This window comes from Phocoena phocoena, chromosome 9, assembly GCF_963924675.1.
Source record: "Phocoena phocoena chromosome 9, mPhoPho1.1, whole genome shotgun sequence".
NCBI lineage: Eukaryota > Metazoa > Chordata > Mammalia > Artiodactyla > Phocoenidae > Phocoena > Phocoena phocoena.
The window spans coordinates 47671700-47693006 of NC_089227.1; the positions used below are offsets into that span (position 1 = coordinate 47671700).

General features: G+C 38.5%; 1 protein-coding gene across 4 annotated transcripts in view; it reads right to left on the reverse strand.

Annotated features, from left to right (window-relative positions):
• Nucleotides 1-21307, reverse strand: part of PPP1R9A (protein phosphatase 1 regulatory subunit 9A) — a 311948-nt gene that overhangs the window by 59420 nt on the left and 231221 nt on the right. For all 4 annotated transcript variants that reach the window (XM_065883481.1, XM_065883482.1, XM_065883479.1 and 1 more), the window contains one exon: nt 14162-14317. In XM_065883481.1, coding sequence (XP_065739553.1) covers nt 14162-14317 — 156 coding nt within the window. The remainder of the gene's footprint in view (nt 1-14161; nt 14318-21307) is intronic.

The following is a 21307-nucleotide window of genomic DNA, read 5'->3' on the forward strand; positions in this document are numbered from 1 at the left end:
TTAAAATGTCTAGTGTGTAAAATGACTCTAGGTGCAAACTAATTAAACATGGGGTTTATGGCTCACACTCCCTAACATCAGATTAGGTTACGAATTTAATTGCTCAGGGACCAAAGAGAAGGAAACACATTTTCTTGCCCTCTTTGCAGCTCTTCCTTTATGATTTGAGGGTCAAGGAATTGTTTCCTTGCAGTCTTGTGGATTGAACAAGCCTCGGCAGGCAAGTCAGCCCGTGGCCGCGGGAAGCTTCAATTCCAAATCTGGAAGAAAGGTGGCGCTCTGGTTCCGTGAGTCGCACGCATTTTAGGCTTAGCAGCTCTTTTACAGCTCAGGCTACTGCAAAGCTGGAGAAGAGGATGATGCAGTCCCGCGGCGAAATCTGTAATTTTTTTTTTTAATTGCAGGAAAGTACAGATCTAGTTTTCTGTCCTTTAAAAGATCTACTCCTATTGAGGACCTTAGACCCCCACCCCCAAAGCTTCAGCTACAGTTTATTCTCCTGAGAGCCACCATTTAGACTTGTTTTGCTTCTCCCCTCCCCCCCCCTTTTTCTTCAATAGGGAAGAAAAACGAAGGAAACGTTCATTCCTTAAGGGATAAATAAGTACACCAAAATTTACGGAAAACTTTTTATGTGTTGAAAATCACTTTTCTAAAATCCTTGGGGCCAGATGGTTTTGGAATTCCGAGTTCTTTCAATTTCAGAAATGCAGTAAAATGCATTTTTCCATAAATTGCTTTTTGCCCACAGCAGGGTCTGTGGAGGCAACTCTGTAATGAGACACATGAATATGTTTGCCACCAAACATGTGAATATTCTCACTAAGGGAGGTACCTAAAGACTGTAGCATCCTGTCAGTTTCGGTCAGATTTACTACCCAAGTGATTGTTCCACAAAATTATTTTAAAAAACTGTCTCAGAGCATTTTGAATTTAGGATTGTACAGAGGGACTGTAAACTTCCCATATTACTGTAATCAAATAAGTCCAAGATTTTCTTATCAGAAAGACGGCTAATGAAAAGACAGAAATGTGAACCTTTGGAGATCACACCACCTCATAACCCTCAGCTTTCTCTCTGGTTTGTAATCTGTACTTCCTTGGTTTTCACCTGGCCAGCAGGGGCGTATGGGAAGGATGACGAGGGAAAGAAGTTAGAATCAAGGACAGGGTTCATTCAACACCCTTAGATGCTGATGAATAAAAGCCCAGAAACTGAGAGGCCCCACGCTCCCTGCAAAATGCCCCCTCCGGGATGCTTTCAGCTTTCCGGGCTCTGCAGCTACAGCTCTGCTCCTGCTGAGGGGTGACCTTGAAACTTTCAGATGTGATTCTGCCCCACTCTCCTGCTTTCAGACCTGGTCACTCTTGCCTCTTCGGCTCTTGCTCCTTTCACCCTCCCTGTTCCCAGGGCCTTCTGTGCTCTAACAGTCTCTAAAGAGGAAGTACTCTGTTAGCACAGTGTCTAGCATAGAGTAAGTCCTCTATAAAGTTAGCCAAGACTAAGAATGATTTGAAGAACTCAGATGTGATTACCCTAACTCTACTTCTCAGTTAAAAGCGCTAAATGCTGTAAAATGTTGCACCTGAAATAAAAGCCCTCTGGTTCTAAGCTGAAGAGTAGCAAGAAATCAAAAAGGCAGACTTTTTGATGAACACCGCAACTAGGAGGAACTGCCGTATCTTATTTTCTCCGTGGTTAACTCCCTGTAGGGTAATATATTGCAATACAACTTGCTGGGACTTTGGATTTTCTTTGTTCAAATCGCCATGTTCTCTAGCAAGCTACTTCTCTGGGCCCCGGTTTCCCATATGAAAAATGAGAGGGCTAGGTGGGAAGAACCCCAAGGCCCCTGTAAGTACTCCAGGTGTGACACTTACGAAATGAAGGGCCTGGAGATGGTTGTCAAGGCGGCAGAGTCTAGGAATTCTCGTTCCAAGCCAGCATTTTCATCCCTATGAATGCATACACTAGACTAATCCGCTGGTGTGTGGGACAAACTGACGTGAAACTGCGAAGAAGCCAAGTTGATTTTCAGTTATCCTGCCCCTCCCATCTTAGCGAAACAGATAACAGAAGACAGCTGAACTCGTAAGCGGTGAGGTGAGGACACTGATAAAAGCTTGAAGTGTTACTCGGTATAGCCCAATCCTTTAGCTACAGGAAAGCAGAATGAGGTCTGTAAATTCAGACATTATTCAGAAGATGGACAAAGGTTTTAGTGTGAGGTTTCCCCCAGTACTCATAAGGCTGAAAATTATAGATATGTGATTATTTTAATCCTGCATGCACATGAAGAGAACTTCTACAAATCCACCACTATTAACAGGAAAAGCAATAAAAATAAACTAATCTAACACTTTCATTTTATATAGGAAGAAACTGTGTTTCAGTAGTTTAAGCTGCAGAGCTAGTAAGTGTCAAAGCCAGGTTTTACGAATTCCAGTCCACAGTCCTCTCCTCTAATACTAAGTTTCTTACATTCGTAGGACCCTTTTTCCCTTTTTTCATCATCTTCCTCACTGCAAATGAATCTGTAAGCGAGGCAGGACAGGCACTGTTAACCTCGCTGTTCAGACAGGGAAAGAGGCTCAGAGAAGTTACATGGCTTCTTCAAGTTCCCAGCAGAAGCAGGTGGTGGAATGGAAATTATCCCAGGTCTGACTCCACCTACCTCTGTTCCTCCCTTCCTTATGCCCCTCATCTGAACCAGCTTTGGAATACATTTTTCATTTGATCATCACAGAAACCCTGAGGCATATGTGATCATTGTGACCTCCCAGATGAGAAACTAGGACTCCACCTGGAAACCACGGATCACTTCTGGTAGGCTGAGTATTCTGGCACTACATACAACATGGTGCTCAGTCAGCTGTTATGAGTCATGGAACTTAGAAAGAAATCTCTCCCTCATTATTCAACCAGCATTTACTGAATGAGACTGTGTGCCAGGTGCTGTGCTAGTTGTTGAGGATACACGAAAGCGACATAGAACCTAACTTCGAAACACTTACTACAGGGAAATTAATATGTACCACCTCCTGAGAGAAGTTCCCAGATGCCTCAAAAAAATCTTGGAGAGAAACTTCAGGTGACCTGCGGCTTCGGCCTACTATGGACCCTGCCTCCCAGGCAAAGTGGGCACGATGGGCCTGGGATACCTCCATTTCACGAGCAAGAGGAAACTGCTGTTCAAAGAGGTGAAGTGACTTGACAAAAGAAGCACAGTGCATACAAAGTTGAGTTTTCTTATTCTAGAGCAGTTCTCCTTTCACGTTTAATAGGCTTTCCAGAGTACAGCTGTAAGGGTTTGCAGACAACCCCCGAGACTGGTCAGGCTGACTGCAGGGGGCAGGGTCTACAGGGCTGGTTAATAGAAACAGAGCCTGAAATACCTGTTGGACCTTTTGGGCTTCAGAGAATCTAGGTTTGGTGAAAAGACTTGGGAAGGGAGGATACAAATAAAAAGAAAAGGTTAAGGACTGCAGGTCAGTGTCTCTCAACTTATAAGATCAATCTCTTTCATCTCTTCTGTCATCTTGAACATGAATGGCATCAATATCCACCACAGGATTACAGCACAAATAAACACACACACTCCTATGGAGAACAGGAGCTCTCATATAACATTCTGCAGGTGTACCTGCTGTGTTTATTTTCTGTTTATTTCTTTCAAAAATATGAGTACAGCACATGTACTCACATCACTGAATCAATATAATCCAAATATAACTGCACTAGAAATAGAAACATCCTTACGCATAAACGTTGTAAAACCGAACTTCTGCACTCTTTACTTATCCTGTGCAAGCATGAAAAACATTTTTCTTTAAAAAGGAAAAATGTTATCTTCGCAGGAAAGATTTTAAGGGCGCTCTTGTACTGGAGATTTTACGGATAAGAGCGACATTCTCTGTTTTTACTTTAGAAGGGCAAAATAATAACTGATATTTGCATACAACTTTATGAAGTAGTTTCAGCATTGGAATCAGAATTTTTACAATGATCTCTGTGATAATTTGACTGCAGTCTGTCTTACCCATGACAGTGTAAGTTCCACAAAAGAAGAAATAAGTGCTGTTTTTGCCTATACTTCGGTGCTGTTAAAATGAAACTATGCCATATTGCTTTATAATTTCTGCTCAAAGGTTTATATATGGTACCTACCTTTATATTAACAAAAGTCTTTTTCTCAGGAAACATTATGCAAAACTAGCTGAAATCAGCTGACTGAATGATATTGTAACCTCATGTGAATGGAACACTAACTGCCGTATGTGCAGTACAGGGTCACTCTCTAAGGAGGTGCCATAAACTGGTTATTGATGGTGAAGGTGCTGGATGTAGGTGACAGCCTGTAATTACAGCTACTCTTTAAGTATCTGTTTCTCGTTAAGTACATAACATTTTTTACCTTCTCTACATATTAATGGGAAGTTCCATAAAGATTACTATCTAATGCATTAATAACTTCTTCTAGATTACTTTTCATAGATTCTCTATGACTTAAGTAAGCAAAATAACACAATTTTTTACACTCCATATTTTTTCCTCAAGACAAATGCAGAACTGTTTTTACTGGGAGCTGATATCTATGGCTCCCGAGAAGGAATGGTGGAGGGGAAGCACTGCACAGTCCACTGAAATGGCACCTGGCCAGCAGTTTCCGATTCAGCCTCTTCCTACTTCCCACTAAATTTCCAGTGAAATCACATTACAAAAGAAAAACTCACAACCAAATTGACACTGAAACTAGAAACAACTGTTACTAGAATATGAAGGAGTCATGAAGTTGAATTAAGAAAAATCTATCCAAGCTTCACTCCCAAGACAGGGAGATGCTTTGTGTCGCTCTCACTGATTGCTTGAGATACCAGGTCTACGCAGTGAGGAAGATGGGCAACCTCTACTGTCCTTCCCAGGAGCTGTCCTCAAACCAGGTTCTCTAACTCTCCACCTTCCATATTCATTCAGAAAGCAACTGCTAGATGAGGAAAAGAGTGCAGGAACGGTGGCTGATAGTGGCACATTGCCTACTTTCACCTGCAGACCCCAAAGTGCAGCAATACAGACAGGGGCAGTCACAGTAAGTGCTTTGATAGCAAGGAATAACTTTTTTTTTTCCCTTTAACTTCAAGAACTGAGTGGCGAGATTTGGATATCCCACCTTAGTACAGAGAACTGCTTTAGATGATATGTTGTCAGAAAATAGCCACCAGGCTGGAAACTAGGCACATAGATATGTCCTCCTGATGTAGGTCTGGAAATGGAATTCGTAATTTTTAAAAGTGGCTAATTGCTGCTTGAATACAAAAAAAGGTTTTTGCCTCATTTCAAGATAAATAAATGAGAAAAAGGCAAAACTGAGCCTATTACTAAATACTTCAGATCAAGGAAAAGAGAGTATCAACTTGAAAATTCAAATAAGTAAACCTGTGAAAATTATGTATCCCATAAATAAAAAGACATTTTAAAGTAACTCTATGGAACACCAGGATGAAGAGAAAGTGAAGAAGCATGAGGAATAAGTGGAGAGTAAGGAAACCAAAAATGTAATTAAAAGTCATTTTAGAGGTGCTAAAGAGCATACCTGAACTTGAAGTTGAAAGCATATTTAATGCTACAGAAAACTGAATCATTGACATGAGAGGACACATTTGAGAACAATGTCAGAAATAGAAAAAAACAGAAAAGAGACATAAAAAAGATAATACTGAAGACAGGGTTTCTAGAAAAGAAACAGAAACTGAAAAAAATTTTTAAATGAAGCAAATATTCATAGACTAAAATGAAAACATAAAACAAGGAAAGCAGATTGGAAGAAAAAAATTAATGAAAGGAGGCCTACTTCAAGAAACTGTAAAGAAGATGTGGCACATATATACAGTGGAATATTACTCAGCCATAAAAAAGAAACGAAATTGAGTTATTTGAGGTGAAGTGGATGGACCTAGAATCTGTCATACAGAGTGAAGTAAGTCAGAAAGAGAAAAACAAATACCATATGCTAACACATATATATGGAACCTAAAAGGAAAAAAAAAGGTTCTGAAGAACCTAGGGTCAGGACAGGAATAGAGACATAGACGTAGAGAATGGAGTTGAGGACACGGGGAGTGGGAAGGGTAAGCTGGGACAAAGTGAGAGAGTGGCCTGGACATACATACACTACCAAATGTAAAATAGCTAGCTAGTGGGAAGCAGCCGCATAGCACACGGAGATCAGCTTGGTGCTTTGTGACCACCTAGAGGGGTGGGATAGGGAGGGTGGGAGGGAGACACAAGAGGGAGGGGATATAGGGATATATGTATACATATAGGTGACTCACTTTGTTATACAGCAGAAACTAACAGAACATTGTAAAGCAATTATACTCCAATGAAGTTGTTTAAAAAAAAAAGAAATTGTGATAAAAAATTTAAAGTACAAGGTTAAAGTAATACAAGCATCCAAATATCTGTTGTCATTAGACTTTTCCTTTACAGTATGCAATGCTAGTTCAAAACAATGAAGCTTGCCCTACAACATTTTCAGGGGAAAAGGTTGTGAATCAAAGTATTAAAACCAGCTAATTATCATTCCTGTGTCACGATAATTAGAATGAGAGGAGAGGAGAGGTAGATAAACATATGCTATGGCTATCATTTTGTTAAATGGTAAAGACATAGCTGCTGATCTCCTTTCTATGTTGCTGGGAGAAAATATCCTAAGACTGAGTCAAAGTTACTCAAGGGTAATCTCTAGAAGAGTAGAATAAAAATGTATAACTTTTAAGCTGCAGATGAAAATTTGATGTATCTAATGGCAAGTAGGTAAAAAGATCAAAACAAGAAGCATGGTAACTGTAATATATGAAATAAGGTGGTAGATGTAAGTTCTAATATTAAAATGATTAAAGTAAATATAAATGGGGTAAACTCACCAATTAACTGACAAAGACTCCTAGAGTAGTATAAAGGATTTAGGAATAGGTTGACTGAAGGAAACACAATTGTGCAAAAGGATACAGAATGGCTGAAAACAAAGAGATGGAAGAAATAGATACTGTGAAGCAGATATGAAGCAAAAGGAAGCCAGTGTTGAATTTTTACTATCAGACAAAATAGAATTTGGAGTAAAATGCCTCATTAGAAACAAGGAAGATGTTACAATAAATTGAAAAGCTGTAATAATCCTGAACATATAGGCAGCTAACAACAAAGATTTAAAATGTATAAAACTACAATTGCTAGAATTATAGGAAGAAAGAAACAACTGTAGCTGGCAACTTTAACATATGCTTTTTAGAATTAGTACATCAAGCCAACAAAATCTAAGCCACACAGCAGAGAAGACATGTGTGTCTGTATTATTAATCTTATCTATATAAATTTAACTTATGTAAATTTCATACCCAAGCACAGAATATGTTTGCTTTTTACATACATGAGAAATATTTAAATACAACTATTTATGAATTAAGTTACAAAAGATGTCTTGAAAATTAAGTTACAAAAGATGTCTTGAAAATTCTAAATAGCTAGGAATATGTTTTCTGAATAGTGTGATAAAATTAGAACCCAATAACAAAAGGATAGCAAAATAAAGTTGTTATGTGTGGAAAGTAAAATATGCCACTACATAATTCTTGTGTTAAAGAGGAAATTGCAAAAGAAATTACATCTAAATGGCAGTGGCATTCTAAATGTAAAAAAAAAAATTGTGACATGTAGCTAAAGCAATATTCAGAAAAAAATTACAGCTTTAAATAGACTTATCAGACTGTAAGGGTTATCAAAAGTAAATGTACCAAGTGTAACTGATTAATGCCAAAAAATAAAAAAGGAGGAAAAATAAAGATATTGGTAGGAAATAATAAGTATTTTTTAATTTAAAAAGAAATGTAGGGCTTCCCTGGTGGCACAGTGTTTGAGAGTCCGCCTGCCGATGCAGGGGACACGGGTTCGTGCCCCGGTCCGGGAGGATCCCACATGCCGCGGAGTGGCTGGGCCCGTGAGCCATGGCCGCTGAGCCTGCGCCTCCGGAGCCTGTGCTCCGCAACAGGAGAGGCCACAACAGTGAGAGGCCCGCGTACCGCAAAAAAAAAAAAAAAAAAAGAAAGAAAGAAAGAAATGTAAAGCTAACATGACAGATAAATTCTAGAAAAAAAACACTGAGAAAAAATTGAAAGTACTCAAAGAAAGAAAAGAATAAAAAAAGGAACTAGTTATAGATACTAAAGATTTCAGTATTTTAAAGCGATATTATAAAAATATAAGTTAATAAATATGAATGCCTAGAGGAAATATATGAATTTCTTGAGAAATACAAAATACCAAAATTGGCCCAAGAAAAACTTGAAAAGACTAATAGCTATTGTAAAAAAGTATTTCAAATCTTCCTCCACAAAGGCACAGATGGTTTTACAGCTGAGTAATAACAAACTTTCAGGGAACAGAAATTGCCATCTTATGCAAGTCATTAAGTGTCTCTTATAAAAGTCATTTCTGAAAATGAAAAATAAAGAAGACTTCTCAACTTATATTGGAACTAATATAACCTTTGTGGCAGCTTTTGATTAATCCACTCTAGTTAAGATTTTCTTAGGTGACATTTATGTAATAGAGGGGACTATAAAATTTGAGAAAGGGTCAGGAAAAAAAGGCTTGAATTAAACAGATACATTCCATAAACTTGGATTAAAAGAGTCAATGTGATAAAAATGCCAGCTTTCTGCAAGTAATTTACTATCTTAATGTAATTACAGTACGAAAATGCAAGGAAGTTTTTTCAAGGGAGTTAAAGTGATTCAAGTGTTTTCTTGAATAAGTTGAAAAGTAATGGAATTTCTGAAGAGAAGAGTTAGATGGATCTGATTTATCCCATCAATGCTTTATATATATTCTAACAGTACGGCACCAAAAATTAATGAGAAAGTGGAACACAATGTGAAGACCAAAAGCAGTCCAGAGTGTTAAGGCACAAATACTGTAGATAATAACGCTGGGCCTCCAAGCAGAAGGAAATGGGTAAATGAGCATGTAATAAAAGTGCTAGCCCCCTTGTCAGCTCTTTGGGAAAATTAAATTAGGGAGCTGTCTTGTTTATACAACAAATTCTAGTATATGCTTGATACCATTCATTCACCAAATATTTAACCACTAACTCTATGCCAAGAACCGTGCAAAGAATGTGGGTACAATATTCAGCAAAAACAGAGGAGCTTAGATCTAGTCTAGCAAGATACATAATGGGCTAAAAGTAGGAATGACTGAGAGAATGTTAGTCTAATTTGCTTTGCCCAAACAGTGTAACATATACTTTTGCTTGAAATAATGTAATTAAGAGAACTCTATGTAATATGAGACTTTCTACAGATTCCAACACAAAATGACTCTCCACCTCCACCCCAGGTTTTGTGTATAATCTTGTGAAAAATATCTAACCCTGTACAGTATTTGGGCGTGTATGTTAATCACATAAAGAAATTTCAAACTGTGGTAGTGGCAGCGTACGAGATACAAATCCTGTGACAGAGGGCCACACAGTTGATACTGAGTAGCAATCTCCTGAAGAAATAAATATATTCATATGTTAAATATAAAACAAAAGAGAATAAAAGGATTAGAAGTGAAATGATGTGGTATTTGTCTGTTCTAGAGGTGGTGACAAACCTCCAATTCTTAAAAGCCAAAATTAAAACTACAGATTTGGTTACTCAGGCTAAAACGAAATCAGCCATGCTATATAGAATGGGTCCAGATCATGGAGCAGCCTACACCAACGCCAGCAGCCACTTTCTGTAAAAGTCCAAAGAATTTAGGATTTGGAGGCCATATGGTCTCTGTACAACTACTCAGCTTTACTGTTGTAGAATAAAAGCAACCACAAACAATAAATAAATGCACATCCATGGCTGTGTCTGAATAAAGCTTTATTTACAAAAAAAGGCAGCAGGCCCAATTTGGCCAATGGGCCATAGTTTGCCAGCCCCGGGTCCAGATCACGCAGCTGTCTGCACTATGGAGTCAACTTCAAACAATATTTATGGAGCACTGACTGAGTCCTTGGCTCAATTCAGAAAATGGAGGCTATAACCTTCCATATACTATTTCTGCTTTTTAGGCTCTTTAGCTTCCACTAAAAAAACGTGTACCCTATTTCCAGCTCAATTATCTAACAAAGAGTAGGGGTCATGCTTACCTGGCAACATGCAAGAGCTATATAATAGGTTTTTGCCAGGGTACACAACCTTGTCCTCACTGCCTCAAAGTTGGATTGAGAGTTACAACATTCAAAGAAGTTTTTTGTTTTTTGTTTTTTTTTAGATTCCACATATAAGTGAAACCACATGGTATTGTTCTTTTCTCTTTTTTTTTTGATTGGAACAAGAATTTATTTGAACAGATTTATCAGAGGCTCACCAAAATCACAGCAGCATCAACCACAACTGCAACCACAAACATAAAACAAACAAAAATATAATACTTTAGAAGACCCTTGGAATCCCATGGGCAACTATCAAGGACATTTGTGAATGATCACAGCTCTTTATTCCTCTATTCCTTTCATTAGATGTATGTCAGAAGATGGGAAGGTGAGTGGACAATAACAAAGAGACACACTAAATTGAGAGTGTTATACTAATTAGTGCAAAATATGTGAGGATTTCCCAAAGTGTAGCAAGAATGAGATGAGGAAAACAATACAAGCTACAATCAGTAAAATCAGGAATATAAGCAAGGCAGGGGCATCTACTGAATATGACTGAGTCCTCTTACATTTCCTAGAAGGTCCTAGGGTCTTTTTTTTTTTTTAAATACAGCAGGTTCTTATTCGTTACCTATTTTATACATATTAGTGTATACATGTCAATCCCTATCTCCCAGTTCATCCCACCACCACCACCCTCTTTTCCCCCTTGGTGTCCGTACATTTGTTCTCTACATCTGCATCTCTATTTCTGCCTTGAAAACCTATTCATCTGTACCATTTTTCTAGATTCCACATATATGCATTAATATACAATATTTTTCTTTTTCTGACTTACTTCACTCTGTATGATAGTCTCTAGGTCCATCCACGTCTCTACAAACGACCCAATTCCATTCCTTTTTATGGCTGAGTAATATTCCATTGTACATATGTACCACATCTTCTTTATCCGTTCGTCTGTCGATGGGCATTTAGGTTGCTTCCATGACCTGGCTATTGTAAATAGTGCTGTGATGAACACTGGGGTGCATGTGTCTTTTAAAATTATGGTTTTCTCTGGGTATATGCCCAGTAGTGGGATTGCTGGGTCATATGGTAATTCTATTTTTAGTTTTTTAAGGAACCTCCATACTGTTCTCCATAGTGGCTGTATCAATATACATTTCCACCAACAGTGCAAGAGGGTTCCCTTTTCTCTGCACCCTCTCCAGCATTTGTTGTTTGTAGATTTTCTGATGATGCCCATTCTAACTGGTGTGAGGTGATACCTCATTGTAGTTTTGATTTGCATTTCTCTAATAATTAGTGATATTGAGCAGCTTTTCATGTGCTTCTTGGCCATCTGTATGTCTTCCTTGGAGAAATGTCTATTTAGGTCTTCTGCCCATTTTTTGATTGGGTCGTTTGTTTTCTTGTTATTGAGCTGTATAAGCTTTTTATATATTTTGGAGGTTAATCCTTTGCCCGTTGATTCGCTTGCAAATATTTTCTCCCATTCTGAGGGTTGTCTTTTCGTCTTGTTTATAGTTTCCTTTGCTGTGCAAAAGCTTTTAAGTTTCATTAGGTCCCATTTGTTTATTTTTGTTTTTATTTCCACTACTCTAGGAGGTGGGTCGAAAAGGATCTTGCTGTGATTTATGTCAAAGAGTGTTCTTCCTATGTTTTCATCTAAGAGTTTTATAGTGTCTGCTCTTACATTTAGGTCTTCAAACCATTTCGAGTTTATTTTTGTGTATGGTGTTAGGGAGTGTTCTAATTTCATTCTTTTACATGTAGCTGTCCAGTTTTCCCAGCAACACTTATTGAAGAGACTGTCTTTTCTCAAGGAAGATTTCTTAAAGAACAAATAGTTCATCTACTCTTCAGATAATATGTATTATTGGGCCAATTCAGAGCCAAAGAGAAACAGATTATACCACTTCCTCCCACTCAGTCACTTCCTGCAGAAGAACTTTCTTTTTCTGCATTTTTCTTTGGTTTGAAGATATCAGTTAATCTAGAAAGACTTTATAAGAAATGGTCCTAAGATAGGCATTGCTACTTCTACTATAAGAGAATTCTAATCATTATATAATAGTGTACTTCATTGTCACTGAGACGTTTGTATCTGATTTAGAACTAGGAATAGTCATAAATCATCTGAAAAACCCATGTATTTTGCCTCAAGGACTCTGTGAACTATATAAATGGAAATGGTTCAACCTGACTAATAACAATATGTGGAAGAGAAATGGGCACTCGAAACCACTGGGTGACATCAATAAATTTCTATATTACCAAGAAAAGCCATTCTGGTGGCAACTTGGCATTAAGTACAAGTCCCCAAAATATTCATATTCTTTGATCTAATAATTCCACTGTAAGAAATTATCCTAAGGATAATTTATTGCAATATTTATTGCAACATTACTTTTAATAATTTAAAAAGACCTGGAAACAAAGGATATGTTCCAAAGCAAAGAATTAAGTAAATTATATAAGATCCATAAGATGAAACAGTAAATAAGCATCATTTATGGAAAGATATTTGATGACATGGGAAAATCCTAATAATACACTTTTAAGTATCAAGAGGAGGAATTTAACACAGTATACATCCTACAATCCCAAATACCACAATACTGGGATTAGGAATGATTTTTTGGCATTTATACAAATCTGTATTTTCTAAAACTCTATAGTGAACATAAGTTGTTTTATTTAATAAAAACTTACATTTGAAAAGTACATTCACTTTGACACTGGTCTCACTACTATAAATTTGTCATAGGGAATTAAAAAGGTAAGTCAATGTACTAGGTGTATTAGGTAAAACATGAGAACATATAAAATTGACCTGTTTATAATACATCAAAATTAGAAATTATAAATAAATTTATAAATTATAAATCTGCAATTATAACCCTTGTTTTTCATGAATAGGAGAATATATTTTCCAAGTGGTCAAGTCCCTAAGAGACTTGCAACCACAAAACAATGGTTTTCAAGTCTCAGTGCTTCAGGGTTATTGTGGACAGGCTGTAAATAATGACATACTTGTTTCCAACAACGGAGGATGTTCCACACAGCAATGAAGAATAAAATGCTTGTGGACCCATTCATCACTGTTTCTGTTTTACAAGTTGGGGGTCTGAGAAGTTCATTTGGAAGAAGAGTTTTTGTGGTTATCTGCATTCGCCCCCTCAGGATCCATTCCTGGCCCTTTTCTGACAGCTCCTGCCTCAGGAGGCTAATCTCTTCAGATTTCAAGACTGAATCTCCCAGGCTCCCCTGCCTGGGTTAGGCTGATGGGAGGCATCAACAAGAGGACAGAAGGGTCTTGGTATATTATCACCCTTACCCCCAGGATGTAGTTTTTAGCAGTGGTTGCATCTTACAAAACTGCAGATGTTGAATGGCCCTCCTTCAAAAAAAGGTAATCTCTTTCCCTCTTTACCCATTAAGCCAAAAGATGGTAACAACTTCCCCTGTGGCCGGTCCCTCTACACTGCACCATCCCTTGGTAGTTCTTTTAACTCTACTCAAAGTTCATTCATTAAACTTTCTTCAGTTAAACCACTTGGGAATGTCATCTGATCCCTGTTGGAACCTTGTCTATTTAAGGAAAAGAAAAACAAAAGCCTTTTTAGAAATCACTGCCTTCGAGGAAAGCCAGGTTCCAAAACTTTCATAAAGCTTTACAAATATAACCTTGACACAAAAACTGCAAATTTAAGCTATAGCTTGAAACTATGGAACAGACAAGTTAAAAACTGTCACTATGACAAATAACAAGCATTTAAATTAATGACAGTGGAATGAGATCTTAACTTTTGCCTTGAAATTCAATGAGATTCAGGACAATCTGTTATTGAAAGGCTTTCTTTAAAAAACTGATTATTCTTAATACACTTTTCAAACAAATATATATACTTAATAATGAAATGGACAGCTATAGAAAAATACTTTGCAGATCAGCAACTTACCTCTTTGAACTTGTGACTGAGCTTGCTTGTGTCCAGGTCTGATGGGGAAAACATGTCCTCATTCTCAGGCAGCTCGAAGACTTCAATGGCGATGTCACTGCCAGGAAGAACAGGTCCTACCTCATCCTCCTCTTCATCTGTGGCATATTCTCCTGTCTGAAAGGAAGGGGATTTCAGAAATCCAGCTGTCCTTACCCATGTGGAGGTGGGTTATTTTAAAATATTTTATAAAAGAGAAATAAAATATGTCACCAAATGGTAAAAGTGTAAGTAGGCTTTTGAGTCAAGCATGCCTCATTCAGCCAATGTTACAAACAAATGTTAGTTCAAAGATCCAAAGTGACATGTCTATGCCATTTATAAGTGCATTTCTAAAAATCTAAGAGCATCAGCAGTACCTTTAGTAAAGCAACAAAACCTTTATTTTAAATCAAAGTGTTTGATGTTTTTTACTAAATAAAATTATGTTGCTAAGGGAAATAAGTAATTCCTTTAAATTCCCAATACCTATAATGAATAAGTCACCCAATATTGACAGCAGGGAAGAAGGAAGGGGAGACCAAAAGATTCATCGAGTTGGAAAGGACCTTAATTAAGCCTTACAAAGGTTTAGTAGATTGATTCTCCTAAGTTTTAGAGTTTAATCAGCTCTGTTTCATTTGTTTGTCTAACTAACGTGGTGGTTAACTAGTGACCTAAAGAATTAACCAAAGGTTTCTAACTTACAGCCCACACAGGTGTATTGCTTTGCCTAAACAGTACTACTTTAATAAATCTCAGCATTTTGGCAATGTTAAAAACTTTCACCTATTCTAGATTTCCAGTTTTTCTTGAGAAAGCCAAAGATCTGGCAATATAGGCGCATAACGACATGATAACCACTGGCCAGAGTCAGCAGTTGTTGTCCCTTTACACAGGTACACTTTCTAATACACCATAACTTCCATAATTCATTATTCTAAGCTGTTAGCATCACTCCTTCGTGATACCCATGGGCCCCTGTAGGTATATGAGTTCATGACCCTTGGAATAAATATTCCTCCTCACAACTAAGTTCCTTAACATTATTAGAAAGTAGCTCCTCTCCTGGCAGCATCAGGCTATGAGACTCTAATTCAAAATAATTGTTTGAAATCTATACCGTCTGATATAATTTAAAGGTAAATCACTGAGTCACAGTGTTGAAAAACAAAGTTCATTTAATTCACCCTTGTTCCTTCAGGTAGTATTACATTTAATACACAAAACAGTTAGGGATTCATACTGCCTTTAAAAAAAATTTCATAGTGTACTGAGTGATCTATTCCTTTGATTAAAGAGGCTTAGCATCTTACTGTTATTTTTTCTTTTGGTTCTACACTATATTCTTCTTGCTAAACCTGAAACTGTATTTACTTGACTATGTTTGCACATGAAGGAAATCCAATCCTTAACCTCAACGTAATAATTCCTAATTTCTGGAAGACCATTAATGAATTGCCGTTCTGACTTCTCTCTTTCAAAGTAAAATAATTCTAGTTTCCTCGTAGGTCTCATTCTCTGTAATTGTCTTTGCGTCTGTACTCTGACTTCTCTCCAAGCTCTCGGTATTTTCTCTTAAATTGTGGTGTCCAGAAGTAGATACAATTTCTATTAAGGAATCTGGCAGGCATTGACCACGATGAACAAACAAAGGATGCCTCAGCATCCTCAGACTCTTTTTCCACACACAGAGACTATAAGCATGAAGACTTTGACTTTGGTGGCATTTGTGTATAGAAGTAAGGTCAGGATATTTCATACAGAGCAGTGATTTTGCAAACTGGTTACATGTTAGTTAGAAACCCCCTTCCCCCGCACAGCCCTAATATAATCAGCGATGCTTTGACTGAAAGGGAAAGAGGTGGATGGCCTCCATCTTTTTTTCTTTTAATTTTTTTTATTTTTGGCTGTGTTGCGTCCTTGTTGCTGTGTGCAGGCTTTCTCTAGTTGTGGTGAGTGGGGACTACTCTTCGTTGTGGTGCGCAGGCTTCTCATTGCGGAGGCTTCTCTAGTGGAGCACGGGCTCTAGGTGTGTGGGCTTCAGTAGCTGTGGCACATGGCGCTTCAGTAGTTGTGGCTCAGAGGCTCTAGAGCGCAGGCTCAGTAGTTGTGGCGCACGGGCTTAGCTGCTCCGCATCACGTGGGATCTTCCCGTACCAGGGCTCGAACCCGTGTCCCCTGCATTGGCAGGCAGATTCTCAACCACCAGGAAAGTCCTGGCCTCCACCTTTATACTATATAGCTCATCAGCACCTGGAACCCTAGGGGTCTTTAGAAACCAATCTGAAGGGAATTCCCTGGTGGAGCAGTGGTTAAGAATCTGCCTGGCAATGCAGGGGACACGGGTTGGATCTCTGGTCCGGGAAGATCCCACATGCCGCGGAGCAACTAAGCCCGTGTGCCACAACTATTGAGCCTGTGCTCTAGAGCCTCTGAGCCACAACTACTGAGCCCATGTGCCACAACTACTTAAGCCCTCACGCTCTAGGGCCCACGTGCTGCAACTACTGAGCCCACGTGCTGCAACTAGACCCAATGCAGCCAAAAATAAATAAAATTTTAAAAAAAGAAAGAAAGAAAGGTCTGAAGTCTTCTGCCAGTGTTCAGTAGGAGGGGCAGGACAGGAATAAAGACACAGACCTACTAGAGAATGGACTTGAGGACATAGGGAGGGGGAAGGGTAAGCTGGGACAAAGTGAGAGAGTGGCATGGACTTACATATACTACCAAATGTAAAATCGATAGCTAGTGGGAAGCAGCCGCATAGCACAGGGAGATCAGCTCGGTGCTTTGTGGCCACCTAGAGGGGTGGGATAGGGAGGGTGGGAGGGAGGGAGACGCAAGAGGGAAGAGATATGAGGATATATGTATATGTATAGCTAATTCACTTTGTTATAAAGCAGAAACGAAAACACCATTGTAAAGCAATTATACTCCAATAAAGATGTTAAAAAAATAAATAAAATAATAAAAGAGAAAGAAAGAAACCAGTCTGAAAATGTCTAAACTGGAAATACCATTCTAAGTGTCTTTGGCACTGGCAGGGCAAGGTAGCTGAACAGTGGGGCTGGTTGGTTCCAGATAGCTTCCATTCGTGGTATGATTAGTTCCTATAAACCTTAAAAGGACTCTTAATTCCAGACTTGGTATTTTTTTTGTGTGATATTTTGTAAATTAATTCATCTCCTATTCATACATACTTTTAGAACTAATAGGTACTTTATGAATCCCAGTGATGTTATTAATAGAAAGGTAGCAAGGCTGGCAAAGTGCACAATCTCAAGATAACCTGATGAAAGTTTTGATTTAGAGATATAAAACTCTGTGCTTGTTTCTGACCCTATAGTTACAACTAGCAGCAAAGCCAGGTGTTTATTATGAAGGCCTAAGCCAGGTACATAAAATTCACTTCTATATCAGATCAATTTGATGACTATCATGAATGACTCAATAAAATCTTAAGTTAAATTTAAAGTCTGATGACAATGCAGCACATTTTAAACATAAGAGTTGAAATGAACAATTTGATTTCCCTTTGCCAGCTTGAAAATAGATACTTCTTCACCATATCTAAGGGAATGAACATAAGCATGTGCCTATGAGGGGGTCTAACCTGTAACAGGATCTTAACAAACATTTTTAAAAGAATAAATCCAAGAACGCCAATTCATTTACTTGGTAATATCTATAACCTGCTAAGGAAGTTTTCAATAATATCCAGAACATGCACTGTAAAGTCATTTGATGAGAAGGCAGCATTCTATCACATTTATTTTTTTAACGCTCCTTTTAGTGAATAACAGGATAAGGGTTGTACAATATATACAATTCTTACCTCTAAGTATAATTCTGGCTTTGTTACCCATTTGAGTCATCAAAATTATCTCCATAAATGTAAGTTATTAATAATTCTTTTGATTCTTTTATTTTTTTTACTCTACCGGTCTCTCTCCTCAACACCCAAATCACCTGCAATCTGCTAAAATTTTTTATCTCTCATTTCATCTTTCCATTTACTAATGTTTTCTGTTTCTAATTAGTCTCATAAGCATCCTGAGAACAAAATGTATATTTTACTGTCTTGGTTCTACTTATTACTTACTAGAGACTCTGGATAGGGCGTTTAAAAACGTTATATTGCCATTCTCTCTCGCAGATCATTTACCAATCCCATCCTAAATAGGCTTTAGAATAAAGGGTGCATTTACTACAGAACCTCATAAACACCTGGAAGTTAAAAAGTTACATTTGGTAGACTTAGAATATGTGTTCTTCTGATTCTTTTATCTTTGTGGAAAATGGACATTATTTTTATGGTAATCTGCAAATAAAATAAATTACACGGAATGATATGTTAGCAGAATTTCATAAACCTCAAAATTAAATTGGACTGAATCTGACATTTACAGAGGAAGACAGACAACGTTTTACCCCCCAAAAGTTGCTACAACAAAGTATTTCCAGTGGTATCCAGGTCCTTCTCTTTATCTCTTTATTCTGAAAAGATTCAGCATCTTTCAAGTAAACAGAGACTCTTGAAAGTTCTTCGTCCCAACCTGCAAATCCACTTTAAATGAGGCAAGAATAGTTCTTGCCTTTTCATCTTCTTGTCTACCTTCTTGATTAATATCTCATACTCTTTAATGGCTTCCCAAAAAGGGTCAAAAAAAGAATAGTGATTATTTTGTAACTTACTATGTGCCCACCACTGTACCTTCCTTAAAAAACTAACTGATATAGGTATTACTGTACCGTGTTAACTTGAGGAAACTGAGGTTCAGAAACTTTGCCCAAGGTCAATTAGTTATGTTGCTGAAGCTACACATCTAACATATTCCAAAGCCCATGCTCTTTCTTCTATGCTATCCTGCTTACAGTCTACAGAACTAAAGCTTTGTAAAAAAAAAAAAGATGGAAATACAGTCCTTTCATTTTTCTCCAACCAAAAACCCTGGTGCATAATCCTGTGGTGTTGAAATTCACCCTCCACATCTTTGAACGTTATCATTCAGTTCACTTTGAAGACTTGCACCTGCCTGCAATGAGCTCCAAAGTTCCTGTCCTCTTCTTTTCTCTCATAATATGCTCACCCTGGGCAAGCTCATAGAAGTCCCCTTCAAAAGGTTTGGCTCACAGGTATGCTGACTGATGTTTCATGCACTTTTTCTTATATAAACCAGAACCAGAGCATATAATCTATAGAATTAATGCAGTGTCTTAAAATGGATGAAAAAGGGCTTCCCTGGTGGCGCAGTGGTTGAGAGTCCGCCTGCCGATGCAAGGGACATGAGTTCGTGCCCTGGTCCAGGAAGATCCCACATGCCGCGGAGTGGCTGGGCCCGTGAGCCATGGCCGCTGAGCCTGTGCGTCCGGAGCCTGTGCTCCGCAACGGGAGAGGTCAAAACAGTGAGAGGCCCGTGTGCAGAAAAAAAAAAAAAGGATGAAAAAGATTCTTGCAGGGCAAAATGAGTGCTAAGGTCCTCTAGATTTTTATGGTTTTTCTCTTTTACGTTTCCTTCTCACATCTAATTTTCTTGAGCTACCAGTCTTCACTGAATCTTTGCAAAGCATTGTATCTGCTTTCATAGACACGATTTCCTTTATACTCATATGCTATTGGGGCATTTAATATTTTATTAAAATACAAAATTACAATGTTAAGTACAACTGACAGGTTCTGCCTCTTCTGGTGGTTCTGGTAGGACCAGAAGCATGTAGACATATTAGAGCCTTGAATACTCAGGAGGGCTGTAGATCTCAGTGTAGGTTTTACAGAAGGAACAGACAGTATCTGTTATAGTGGTGAGTTAAGTGGTGACCAATTAAAGCATCTTGGTTTTGAAGTCACGTAGGCCTGGGTTCAAATCCCGGCTCTTGATATTGGTAAAGTTAGTTTTCAGATCTAAGTTTCAATTTCCTCATCTATAAAACGAGGATAAAAATAGTTCCTTAGTATAACAAGGTTGTCATGACATTAAGTTAGATGGTACCTATAGAGTGTTCAACACAAGGTCAGGAACATGGCAATGCTCAAAATAAGTGAGCACTGCTGCTGCTGCTGCTGCAGTACTTATACTACAACAGCAACAGGCTAAAGCCTTCATCAAATCTTGTAACCAGACATCTGCTAACTTTTGGTCTCATAAATATAATATCCTAGAAGACTTTGCCACATGAATCTTTTAAAAGCAAACTGGTCGGGCTTCCCTGGTGGCGCAGTGGTTGGGGGTCTGCCTGCCGATGCAGGGGACACGGGTTCGTGCCCCAGTCCAGGAGGATCCCGCGTGCTGCGTAGCAGCTGGGCCTGTGAGCCATGGCCGCTGGGCCTGCGCGTCCGGAGCCTGTGTTCTGCAGCGGGAGAGGCCGCGGCGGTGAGAGGCCCACATACCGCAAAAAAAAAAAAAAAAATAATAAATAAATAAAAAAATAAAAAAAGCAAACTGGTCATTTCTGAAGTAAAACTTCTCCTTTCCCTAAACCTGCTCCTCTTCTTGTATTCCCAGTTTTGGAGTAGGTACCAGCTTCTACCCAAGGCCAAGCAAACTTCCAGGCCTCTGTTCTCCTCACTGATCGACTCCCCTCCTGCCCCAGTGGTCCAAGATGAATATCCATCTACTTAGCACATCCCGTGAAGCTGCTGGCATAAGACTCTTCTAACTCACTCCTTTATGTTTCCATGGCATGCCTTCTGTCACTCAGGAAGCTTGGCTGTTTTTATATCTGCCTCCTCCCAACAACTTCTTTCAACTGTAGATTCCCTGAGAATGCCAGGCGTAATCTATCCCTGTGATCCCAGTGTGGCTAGCACACTGCTTGGCATACAGTAGGCACTGAACAAATGTTTGCTGAGTGAATTAATACAGTTTTAGTCACATCTGCACAGCACAGTAGAGCCCGATTTTCCTGTTAATTCTCAGCTTTCAAGTAAGAAATACAGTGAAGCACAGCTGCAGCTGGGGCCTAAATGACCCTTTTGGGGATTTTCTCTTGTTGTTAGGTTCAACCATTAGCAGTAATTTTTGCTGCAGCAATGTTTGTTCTGGTAAATTCAGGGAAACTAAATGGTGCTAATCATAAAAATAGCCTTAATTACGCAGTTTTTGTTGGAATTTGTTTACTGGAATT